The sequence below is a fragment of the Euphorbia lathyris genome, chromosome 2 (genome assembly GCF_963576675.1).
Source record: "Euphorbia lathyris chromosome 2, ddEupLath1.1, whole genome shotgun sequence".
Taxonomy (NCBI): Eukaryota; Viridiplantae; Streptophyta; class Magnoliopsida; order Malpighiales; family Euphorbiaceae; genus Euphorbia; species Euphorbia lathyris.
The window spans coordinates 88543792-88556881 of NC_088911.1; the positions used below are offsets into that span (position 1 = coordinate 88543792).

General features: G+C 33.0%; 1 protein-coding gene across 2 annotated transcripts; it reads left to right on the plus strand.

Annotated features, from left to right (window-relative positions):
* Positions 1-1306: 1306 nt before the first annotated feature.
* On the plus strand, positions 1307-6687 carry LOC136218868 (dynamin-related protein 5A). 2 transcript variants are annotated; one of them, XM_066006029.1, is made up of 9 exons: positions 1307-1700; positions 2225-2416; positions 2508-2714; positions 3106-3534; positions 3865-4092; positions 4190-4385; positions 4879-5578; positions 6272-6503; positions 6591-6687. In XM_066006029.1, exons 1-8 carry the CDS (start codon positions 1356-1358, stop codon positions 6456-6458), a joined length of 2484 nt encoding a protein of 827 aa, XP_065862101.1. In that variant the 5' UTR covers positions 1307-1355; the 3' UTR covers positions 6459-6503; positions 6591-6687. The 2 variants fall into 2 exon arrangements, with proteins under 2 accessions (XP_065862101.1, XP_065862100.1); XM_066006028.1 differs by having other exon boundaries at positions 6272-6687.
* Positions 6688-13090: the final 6403 nt, after the last annotated feature.

Genomic DNA, 13090 nt, shown 5'->3' on the forward strand with positions numbered 1-13090 from the left:
ATTTTAACCAATGTTCGCTAAAAGTTTTTTGAAACAATTGTTCACTCATAACTACATAATTGGTTGCTTTTCTCACTAGTCTTTTTTGCTTATTCTTTGTTTTCAGGTAGAACCCTATAATCTAGATATTGGAAGAGAGAGATTTTTCAATCCTCTATACTATATCACATTGGGGACTAAGCACAAAGCTATATCGTTGGCTGCATCATAACTTCCCTTTACATTTCTTAGTCGTTCTTCCAACATATTTATTTGTTCATTTTCATTTTTGTCCTCATCGAGATCTGGTATTTCAACCTCAAATTTTGGCTTATTGATATTTTTGAATTCAGATTTAGGCTTTTCTTCTTCCTTGTCGCCATCCAATCCTTTTGGGGTGCGGGCTCCTAGTGTCCATGCACCATTAATATTCTTGCTTCTTTCCTTCGATAGTATTAACATGACCATTTATTCATTTAGATCCTCGATCCCTGCTAACTTTGTTTTCATATACTTCATTTTTCCTCATCTAGAAAAAGCGTAAAAATTAACAAATAGAATAAATAAAAAGAACAAAAATAAAAGCAGTTCATAATTTCGTTCAAAGATATTTATTACAAATATATATTTCGAACACACGAAAATAAAAAACAAAATAAAAAATAAATAGGCTAATAAAAAATGTTCCAAATATTACAAAAAAACCAAATAATATTTTTAAAAAATGAAAAAAAACATAAAAAAAATCGATAAAAACAAAGAAATACATAAAACATAACTATGAAATTGGAAATATGATATGAAAATAATAAAAAATGATAAAAGAGAAATACTAAAATTCGTATTTGGTACCGAAGAAAACAAAATGAAAATGAGAAAGTTTTAATAGTTTTTGAGTTAAATACATGAATATTATAATTAATAATTAAGTACAAAATTACAATTAAGTTATATCACAAAACTTAATTGTTAATATATTATTATTTTCTATTTATTGTGAATTTACATCGTAATTTAAAAATTTTAGACCCCAATTTATAAATTATAAATGTTAGAAAATATATTCTAGACTCTTAATTTATAAATTTAAATCTTTAAAATATATTAAAAGTACTGATTTTATTAGTTTGACATATTCAAAATTATTATTTAATATAATTATAATAGTTTTTTAAAAGTGAATTTGTATGTAAATTTTCCCATTGCTAAAATCGTGAGATCCAAGAGTGATAAAAAGCCCAATTTGAATAGGAAATTTGGGCCCAAGTCTAGAATAAACCAAAGTCTCCCTCTCCCGAAACATTCAAATTCAAATTCAGAACTACGCTCTCACCCTCCATTTTCATTCGTCTTTCTGCTACCTTCTGAATCTCCCAATGGCAACTCCAAATGCTCACCTCACTACACCATCAAAAACACCATTGTCAACTTCCTCTTCATCCCACTCCAAGAAACACACACACTCTAACTATTCCGCCTCTTCAACTTCCAGATTCGAGGCTTACAATCGGTTGCAAGCTGCAGCTGTTGCCTTCGGGGAGAAGCTCCCTATTCCTGAGATTGTAGCCCTCGGTGGCCAATCCGATGGGAAAAGCTCGCTTCTTGAAGCTTTACTTGGTTTTCGCTTTAATGTTCGTGAGGTCGAGATGGGTACCCGCAGGCCCCTCATTCTTCAGATGGTTCACGATCCTTCCGCTCTTGAGCCCCGTTGTCGCTTTCAGGTCCCCTCTTTCGTTTCTCATTTTTATGCGATTTGATTTCGTAGTTTTTTTTTCACACGATGATGCTATTTTAGGGATTCATGTGGGTTATACGGCGCTCACTAGGGATTAGAATTTTCTATTTTTTGAGCAATGTAGAAAAAATTGTCATTTTTAATGTGACATAAAACTAATTATCCATTTTAGTGAAAAGAATAAAACAACTAAATTCAGAGTTTTATTGTTATCCTTAGATATTGGGTTCTACTGTCTCCGTTCCCGAAATAATTTCTGTCAAGTATCTGCAATAAGAGTTCGTATTATCAGTGGTGACTTCTAGTTTTTCTGGGTTATGTTTTGCATTTTAGACTAAAAGCTATACAGAAGGGGAAAAAAGGATCTGTGTTTTGTATATTGATGGCTGCATAAGTTGCCTATGATGAATGTTTAGGGCACTTTGCTTAGACTGATGTATCTTGTTAGTTTGTTACTTGATTTATTCATTTTCTAGCTTTACAAGATTCTGAAATTGACAATCAAAACAGGAAGAGGATTCCGACGAGTATGGGAGTACTGTTGTGTCAGCCTCAACAATTGCAGATATTATAAAATCGCGAACAGATACACTATTGAAAAGGAGTAAAGCTGCAGTTTCCTCAAAGCCAATTGTGATGAGAGCTGAATATGCACATTGTCCTAATCTCACCATTATTGATACCCCGGGCTTTGTTCTTAAGGCGAGTTGGTATTTGGGTAGAGAAAGTATGCAGTACCTTTTAAATTTTTTGGAGGTTCATTAGTCTTGATGGTTTGAAAATATCCTTGCAGGCGAAGAAGGGAGAACCAGAGAATACACCTGATGAAATTCTTTCTATGGTGAAATCCTTGGCAAGTCCTCCACATCGAATTCTCCTGTTCCTTCAACAGAGTAGTGTCGAATGGTGTTCGTCTTTGTGGTTGGACTCAATACGAGAGATTGATCCGACCTTCCGAAGGACAATAATAGTTGTCTCTAAATTTGATAATCGGCTTAAGGTACCTTAGTGCTTCCTTTTCTAGCTTTTTACTTAATGAAGAAGGATAAAGAGTTCATGAGAAAAATCAGCTGAGGCATCCTATTTGTATGCAATGTAAATTGGAATTTACTCCCACGGATATGCCTAATTTTCGCGGTCACTATGACCTTCTTTATGATAGTATTAGTAAGTAATGGAATGACAAAATTCTTTTCATAGAAAGTATTATGTATAACTGGCTTGATATTCGTTACAATTGATTGTCCTAGTGCAGAATTGAGGACCAGTCAGTTGTTTTAGATCGAATGGTTGAATAAAAAAACCTCTTTCGGTGCTTCAGATTGGTAGTTTAACTGTTGCTGTAGGTCTGTACTACTTGATTATGATTGTAAGATTCTCAAGCACTGCAGGAATTTAGTGATCGATGGGAAGTGGACCGTTATTTGAGTGCAAGCGGGTACCTTGGAGAGAATACTCGCCCTTTCTTTGTGGCTTTACCGAAGGATAGAAACACCGTATCAAATGATGAGTTTCGCAAGCAAATATTTCAGGTGGATTCAGATGTGTTACGTCATTTACGTGATGGTGTCAAGGGAGGGTTTGATGAAGAAAAGTTTAGGCCCTATATTGGTTTTAGTAGTCTGAGGGACTTTTTAGAGTCAGAACTGCAAAAGAGGTATAAAGAAGCTGCCCCTGCAACCCTAGCTTTGCTGGAACAGCGCTGCGGTGATATTACCACTGAGTTGGCCAGAATGGATTCAAAAATACAGGCCACTTCTGATGTTTCTCATCTGCGCAGATCAGCAATGTTGCACACAGCCTCTATTTGCAATCATGTGGTAAGTTGTTGGTTTAACCATCTTGTAAATTGTTATAAACCGTTGCTAATTGTTGAAAAGGTATGAACATTTCATTCAATTAATACTTCAGTTAGTTAGAAAAATGCTGTCATTTCTTTATGCAACTATAAGTTTTGAATGATTAATTTACTTATCTCAGGTTAGGTAATTTTCTCTATAATGTTCTTTAATAATTGGTAAGAAAATTACCCCTTGACTTGAAGAAAGAAAATCAGATTGCTTTTCTATATGCTTATTGAATAAAAAAACCTATAGCTTATGTTTTTCATCATAACGTAAATTCTTGTTGGACTTTATTTATTTGTGAAGGGAGCTTTGATTGATGGAGCAGCAGATCCGGCACCTGAGCAATGGGGGAAAACAACAGATGAGGAACAGTCAGAGAGTGGTATTGGGAATTGGCCAGGTGTTATTCTCAACATAAAACCTCCCAATGCTACTCTTAGGCTTTATGGAGGAGCTGCTTTTGAAAGAGTGATTCATGAGTTCAGATGTGCTGCATATTCAATTGAATGCCCCCCAGTGTCTAGGGAGAAGGTATTCACTTTCAAAAGTTAACTTTTCCTGGTAATCCAAACCGAGGAATTTGATAAGTAATTCAGGAGTCTGATAAACTTTTTTCTTGATGAGACAGGTGGCAAATATTTTGCTTGCACATGCTGGCCGAGGAGGGAATAGAGGTGTAACAGAAGCTGCTGCAGAGATTGCTCGTGCTGCTGCTCGTTCCTGGCTTGCTCCTCTTCTTAACACTGCTTGTGATCGGCTTGCCTTTGTTTTGGGACACCTCTTTGATCTTGCTCTAGAAAGAAATCGCATCCGTGATTCTGAATGTAAGAAGTTGCTCAAGTCTTTTTGCCTTCTTAAAATGATTTGATTGGTAGTTATATTTATATTTTTCTGCATAATATTTTGAGTACAGTAGTTCCAGTATAAAATAGGCACATAATGAGGCAATGAGTAATTATATAGGGATTACTTAATCACATGTTGAACCAGATGCCTAAATTTCCCTATGGTTTCTATAAACTTAGAATAAAAATAGCCAAGATTAAATGTCCTATGGTTAGTGCGTGGTATTTCACTGACTGTCCATTGATATCCTACAATAGCAGCGGATCTACTGTTTGTTTCGTTCTTTTCCTTTTCACAATTCACATCTTATTCTTATACGTCTCCGGAATGTGCTATGACAACTTTTACCCTTTCTTGTGGAAGGGCAATATGTAATAACTACAACAGTTCCTTGTAAGCTTGATCTTTTTGTTTGTGTCATAAAAGCTAATTGTCCGTTCCTAATTGATATAGCTGCTTTTAATTGTGCAGATGCAAAAAAAAGTGGAAATATGGATGGGTACGTAGGTTTTCATGCTTCCTTAAGGCATGCCTATAATAGATTTATAAGGGATCTTGCTAAACAGTGCAAACAATTAGTTCGGCATCATCTTGATTCAGTGACAAGCCCATATTCTCAGGTTTGTTATGAGAATGACTTTCAAGGAGGCTTGGGCTTGAGTGCGACATCTTACCTTAAAGTTAATCAATTATCCGGTGGTTCATTTTGTTTTGAGCTATCTGATGTCAGGGAACCATCTCATGATGAAACAATGACAGATCAAGAAAATATACCTCCAGAAATGAATATGCAGCAAACTACTCCAGGAAAAGGTACAAAAAATAAAGAAGCTCTAAAAGAAAGCTTAATGACTGTGCCTGAGACTCCATCACCTGACCAACCTTGTGATGTACTATATGGCGGGGCAAAGGAGCTTGGAAATTGCAACGAAATCGGGCCCAGAAAGCGGATTTCTAGAATGACCGGAAATAACAGAAACTCAGAAAATTTAAAATTGCAAAATGGTGGTGGAACTTTATTCGGGAATGGAGATAATGGTAGTAGTTCAAGATCGTGCTCAGCTTACTTGGAAATCTGCTCATCTGCTGCACAACATTTTGCACGGATACGTCAAGTTCTTGTTGAGCGAAGTGTGATGTCAACCTTAAACTCCGGATTCTTAACTCCTTGGTGAGTATTCATTATCTAACATTAATTTGAATCAGAATAAGTATATTTATTGAATAACTCATGCATGGTGCAAATGCACCAGAAGCCTTGGTCTTTACCTTATTGACAATCAGAAAGTAAAACTGGATAATCATTTCCTCCTAGCAAAAAACTAATGACCTAAAAGCTTAAACTAATATGTAAGATTCAAGAATAGTTATTGTATAATATCTCTGACACACCCATGCACATGAAGCCCCTTAGGCTTGAAACGTGCACAACACAAGCTTACTCTTTCATTTGTTGAAATTCAACAATAAACAGTCCTGACAAAATTTTGATATGTTATCTACTTATCTCTGACATTCCTCATATATGAAAGATCATTTTAATCTGTTTCCAAGTATACACTAATCTTAAACTAATTCCTGCATTATGTAATTCAAGTTCATAAAAACAATTCACCATCTTTACATTTGCTGATCTTTAAAGTAACGGTGCTCTGAATTATTTGGCTAATAATTTTTACCAACTTGAATTTTGTAACAAATTATAGTTCATATGACAGTAAGTTCACTTAAAAAACCTTGGTGTTGACCAGGATTAGGAATTATTAGGCCGGGAAGCTGCTATTTTATGAGATGATATTTATCATGATTTAGTTTTGGAGGGAGCTGACTGAGGAAATTTTCATTTTGTTGTACTTGAATATAGCCGGGATCGTCTTGTTGTAGAGCTGGGATTGGAGTTATTTGCTGTTAGTGACGTGAAATTCATGGATATGTTTGTTGCACCTGGTGCCATTGATGTGTTACAAAATGAGAGACAATCTCTTCAGAAGCGTCAAAAGATACTTGAGACCTGCTTGAACGAGTTTAAAAGCGTTGCCCTTGCTCTTTGATGATACCATCAAATGTTTCACTGCTTGTGAACATGACCAGGCCAGGTCTCTCTACTCATTAATGTCTAAGCTCTATTATTGCTTCCCACTTTATTACCTGATACCCATTTATTCTTGCAATTGTATGTACAGAACATGTTTGTTTTGTGTTAAATGAAACACATTTATTGTGGCTATAACTCCGAGGTATGAAAGCAACTCTTGTAGCAATCTTACCTTGTTTGATTTTCGCTGCTGTTGTTGGAGTCTCCATAGATAGAGCAATATGTAAGTCCTCTCGTAAATCCCTTGTAGTGCGGAGGCTTTACTTGGGTGTGAGATACCTTTCCTACCCCTAAACGTTTTTCTACCGGATTAAAATGTAGAGAATTTACAAGAAGCTTATACTATTGGTTATTGTTCCTTATACTGATTAAAGTTGTGAAGTTAAATCATTACCCAAATATTGTCTACAACTACATATATGTTGGAAGTTTGATTCTTGTAAATTGTATTCAGAGAATATGTTCTTCATTTGATCTTATTGTATGTGAATGATACCAATTACATGGTTCAGAATTTTGATCACTCATCCATTTACTTTTATCACCCAACTTATAGACAAAAAAAAAAAAAAAAAACTCCTTAAAATCATCTTCTCTTAATTTCATAATATTCCTGCAACCAAAATCTATTGCATAGATTAGAAAACCCAATTCAAAATTCCTAGATATTCAGATTCTTACCACTCAAATCAAACTTGAAAAACAAGATGGAGAAAATATTTACTCTTATTAATGTATAGTTATTTGGTATAAATCATAGTTTGACCCTTTTGGATAAAGATAGGGTGCCTTTACAAATTTATTGGGTAGGAATTAGAGGGTCCATTTATTGGTATTTCTTCAACAAGGTGAAGAAGGTGTCATTTATTTATTTGGTCTTTTCAATATGGTTTTTTTATTTTCAAAAAGAGTATTTCGTCATCAATTTAACCGTTGTTTTAATTTCCATTTTGAGACAAAAGAAAAGGTAAGAAAAAAAGGAGGAATAGTGGAATTCAAACTTTTTGACTTTAAGCGGCAAAATAAATAAAAAAAAGGGGAGTATTATTAATATTTTATAACCTGTGGAAAGCAACTATTCATGAATCTTCAATAGTGGTCCCTCCCTCCCCTCTCCCCTTACCCTGCTGCCTGCTCTTGTCCTTTCCATGAGGAACCGACTGAGTTTAAACAATGTTTAAATTGTTAATTAACTTCCTAATAAACAATCATTTTCATCTTCATCCCCACCAAATTAATCTTAATTTAACCTTCATTCTTGGTTTTAATAGCTTATTTTATGAGTTTTGATAAAAAAAATTATGAATTTATTTGAGTGAAATTTACAAATATATATCAATAACTAGCAAATAATTAAAAATAGAATCTAATTCATTAGAGTGGTGGGATTAAACTTAATTTTCTGCCAGAGAATTAGGATATAAATCTAATTAAGTAGTTTCATGAAAATAAAATATAGTAAAACAATATTAGGTGTTAGGCATGCAATTTAAATATATTTTAACCAAAACACTTGTCTGCATGTATTTAGGAAAACAACTAAACTATTAAATTAAACATCCCTAAATGCCTTTTTTGATATGTATATTAAAAAAAAAAAAAGGAATTGTATAGATGTGATATGTTTAGATGAAGTATGTTGATGAGAGTGAGGCTGCCAAACCCAAACTATTGTCTATTGTGTTGTTTGATAACTTGTGCGCAGCAAAGTTTGACTAATATCACCGTGCATCCGCACTATGGAATTTAATGACTTTGTTTTCCTTAACATTTTAATCCAATACAAAATTAAAATATAATTCAACATAAATAATAAATTAAATTAAAATTAAAAAAAAAACTGAGATTACCCTGTTTCTTGGTTAGGACAAATTATTAAAAACATCCGGTTCTCCATGTCAAATAAAAGATCTTTCATATATATTTTGATACGTGTAACATGGACCTACACATATTATAAGATGATTCATTATTTTAATTATTACGTGGGGTCATAATATACGTGTCCAAATGCGAATTGGAAATCATCTACCAGATACTTAATATAAGAACTCCTCAATTAGACCTCGGGTCATAAATTAACGCTGATTTTCTATGATCCAACCGGTCATTCTGTACAAATCTGAAAACACTTATATTTTGGTTTTTCTTTTAAATTCATAAATTTTTATTTCAACATGGGCTCTAGAAATCCATTCCAATCTTGTCACTTGTCATTTTCCCGCAAGGGAATGAGTGCCCCTTTCAATCTACAAATGATTGACTCCCTCAACCTAGTCTCAAGTTTTCTATGTTTGCACAACGGAAAATTTATTTCATCAACTTATAAAAGACAAAATATTTAGAATATTCATATATCATAACTTAAAAAGGTTTTAATTGACTACTGCGATGCCGAAGACTACAATTTACTGGTATGGTTAAGTAATTTAAGTAATTAGTCTAGTAATGATATAAAAACAACTTATATGAAATGTCATTTTTTTTTTTTTTTGTAATTGGTTCACTTTTTGTGACATATAACTTATAGCATTTCGTTTTTTAAGTTTTATTTTGGAGAAAAGTATAAAAAATGTTTATGGATTGTGAATTTGCAAACAGAATCTTGTGGTTTAAAATTTTGCAAATAGAGTTATATGGTATATTTTATTTACAAACAAAGTATTACAATTATACATTGTCTTCTGATTACAAGCAAAAATATTTTTATTTAAAAATATATTATTTTTACATATCTACTAAAAACAACTCTCTAAATCGAAACAATACACCATGTGGTGGACATTTTACGTTTTTTTTACCAATTTGATAGTTTATAAACTAGATTGATATTTAAGTTCATTTTACACAGTTGAAATTTGATGTTAGATTCCGTGTTTTGTCAATATATAAAATGTAATTTCAAAAAATTAAAAAATGCTCTCGATTGTCATTAGAAGTTAATAGTGTAATTTTAAATACCTTGTTTTGTAAAGAAAAGGTATACCACATACCTCTATTTGTAAACTTTTAAACCACAAATCTCTATTTACAAATAAGGCAAACCATAAGCATTTTTTTACTTTCTCCTTTATTTTGCTTTTACTATATCTTTTATATCGTCTTTTCTTTATCATTTTTTTTCGCATGTTTTTTTAATGCGTTCTTTTAGTGTAGTATTTGACATTTTTTTGCTATTTCTTTGGCATTGTGTTCGAATTTTTCAAATTTTAATTATTTGTTATATTTTGTTTGTTCGTTTTTTTTTCTTTTTATGTGTTTTTTTTTTAATTTGCATTTTTCCTTATATGGTTGATGAAGTGAAAAGATTGATTGTAATCTTCATGTGAATACGGACCAAGAATCAACATATTTTGGTTTGGAGCGCTCTACATTGTTTTCGATTCTTGAGATGATCGACCAGCTTAATAGTGCTAGAGCTCTTATAAAAGTAGGGAAGAGGAAAAAAATTGTTAATGGTGTTGGATGTTTGAAAAAGAAAAGAAAATACCAAGTAAAATAGAAATGTTAAAAATAGGAAGTTGATGTTGAGTAGGTCGAGGGTTTTGAGATGAAAATACCAAGTAAAATAGAAATGTCAAAAATAGGAAGTTGGTAAAGAAGTCAATTAAGATGTCTTCTATTAAACATGTTAGGAAGGAAATTCAATAGACTTCTAAATTGGAGATATGTTGTTCTTGTTTAAGTTTCCTCCTATCTCAATGGATTTTAAAAATTATGAATCTTTTAAATGTTATATAATCTTAATTTCTGTTATAAAAATTGGAATTGTTTTCTTTTGTTGTGTTTTATTCAATTTTAGTATGTTTTGGAAGAGATTAAATTGGTTGTAAACGGATGAAATTGGGTAAACTTGGGTGAAATTGGATGAAAGTCGGTTAAAGTTTATTATATAATGGGAAATTTGTTGAAAGTGTTTTGGAATTGATTCAAATTAGTTTCATCCAATTGTTGCAACTTTAATTAATTTGATGTGAAAGCGTATGGAATTATTTGTGTGCAATTGTATGACATTATGTATAATTGCGTTTTTCCATTGAAACATGTTTTAAATAATTTTTTATTTTGTTTTGTTGTTGTTTTTAGATTTGGTGTTATATACCTAGTGAATATTGGATTGCAAGTACCCAAATTGGTAGTGATATATGTTGTTTGGGTATTATAAGAGAAAAATTGAATGAACGACAATTGATCATGTTTCAGCAATTTCTTTAGTTTAGGTGAATCGTGTCTACAAAATCCACTCTTGCCTCCATCACACCCACTCTTGGAAAATACTTATGTTTGAAAACTTGGGAACAAAGAGAATCAGGAAATTCAATCAACCTCCAAACCTGAGCAGAGCTAGGTTAAAAGCATAGATATTCCTAAAACTCAATCCTCCATCTTCCTTAGATAAACACATTTTTCCCCAACTGATTTAATGGATTTGTTTTTGTCCAAATTCGTGACTCCACCAGAATCTAGCCATAACTTATTGTAATTCATCACAAAAAGTTTATGAAAGCAAAAAACAACTCATAATATATTGGGGAACCCCTTGAGCCACTGTTTTGATCAGAGTTTCTTTACCCCCTCGAGATAAACACCTCTCTTGACAACCACAAATTATCTTCGTTAACCTTTCTTTTAAGAAATTAAAAATTGCTTTTTTTTAACAACAATAACTAATGGTAAATCCAAATATTTTGCAAAAGACTGCACTTCTCACACCACTAACAATTTTGCACACTTGTTTCGACTATCAACGCCCGCACCTCTACTAAAAGTGATATCAGTTTCTGCAAAATTAATGTGTTGCCGAAAAGCAGATTCATACCCTCGCAAACGGTCCTGAACAACAGAGCACTCAGTAGAGGTCAATCTAAAAAAGATAATTGAATCATCTGTAAAGAAAAGATGTGAAATAGTAGGACCGGAGTTGCTAACCTGAATACCATGCAAAGTTCCATTACTTTTAGATTTCCTAATGAGTGCTGATAGACCTTCCGCATAGATTAAAAAGAAATAAAGTGAAAGTGGATCGCTCTGACGAAGGTCCCTACTCGGCTTAACATAACCTTTTGGCACCCCATTTATAAGGAAAGAAAAGAAAACTCAAGAAAGACAACTTTGAAACATTGTGATCCAACACCCTGAAAAATCCATAACTGACATCATATCTTTTACAAAGCACTACTCCACCCTATCATATGTCTTACTCATATCCAACTTCATAGCACAAATGCCCTTCTTACTGTTAATCCTATACTTCATTGAATGAAACAATTCAAAAGCAATTAAGCATTATAAAGTGCCTAGATTTTTTCAACTTCGGGATAAGGTTTACATATGTATGAATTAAACTAGAGGGAAACAGGGCACCATTAAGCACATTCAAAACAAGTGCAACTATTTGATCCCCAACAATATCCCAAAAAGTTTTAAAGAGTAAGCTAAACATACCATCATGACCATACGCCTTTGACCCATCAGATTGTTTCAGTGCCAATCTTTCTGAAAAATAGGAAACATTAATATTCTCAAACTCGTCCTCTTTTATCATGCCAAACTCTATCACTATCTCGTAATCGTTTAACACAGTTCAACCCGCCTCCTGAAATTCGCTTTTGAATGAAATAATTTTATATTTTGGTCACCTTCTAGAAGCCAATTCACTCTTGAACGTTGCTTCCACGTGACCTCTTCAACCTCTTTTAAGTGAATAATGGACCATTCTCAACCTTAAGCAACTATTTTGTTAGATTTCTCAATTTAGTCCCTATATGACCAAAAACAAGTTTTATTCTAATGTTTAAAAGAAACCACACACTGCTTCAACTTCTCACAAACATTCAACTGTTCCCCTGATTTTGAATCCTAAACTGACTGAATGACATTGCAACAACCCGAATCCTTTATCCACGTTTTTTCAAAATGGAACAGACGATATTTTGAGACACAAACTCTATCACTATCTAATAAAGTAGACAAATGATCCGAAACAACTCTTGCTAAAACAGAAACCATTGCTTTTGAAAACAACAACTCCCAATTAACTTGGCAAACAATACGATCCAGTCTCTCTCGAATGCTAGGATTCCCGCTTCTACCATTAGTCTATGTAAAACAACCTCCAGATTGTCAAATAAATCACAGTCATCCAGACAATTCCTGAAAGCTTCGATTGAACGATAATTATCTGAAGAACCACCCTCCTTCTCCCTTAATTACATAATTTCACTAATATCACCAAAACATACAAAAGGAAAATTCTCCCGTCAATGGATATCCCTAAGCATATTCCATGTTCGAACTTTATTTGACGCTTCAGGCCAACCATAGACCCCCTCTTACCAAGACCAATATATTTAGGGTTTGGTGCAAGACTATAGTTATATTCCATAAATATATAACACTAAACAGTTGGGTTTTAATTTAAATGGTAGCAAATCAAACTTCAAATTCAATTATATATATATGGATACATGCATCTATATATCAATATGTCTCTTCTTTAAATTTCCATTTCTTTTCTCATAGATTGATAGCATCAGCATGGAACAGTTTGAGTGAAATTAATTTTCTCCACATATTATAAATGCATCT

Excerpts from the sequence above, each read along its gene's own strand:
- LOC136218868 (XM_066006028.1), top strand. The coding sequence starts at position 1,356 with ATGGCAACTCCAAATGCTCACCTCACTACACCATCAAAAACACCATTG. Across the intron at positions 2,715-3,105 it reads AATTTGATAATCGGCTTAAG|GAATTTAGTGATCGATGGGA; the intron begins GTACCTTAGTGC and ends CAAGCACTGCAG. Across the intron at positions 5,579-6,271 it reads TCCGGATTCTTAACTCCTTG|CCGGGATCGTCTTGTTGTAG; the intron begins GTGAGTATTCAT and ends ACTTGAATATAG.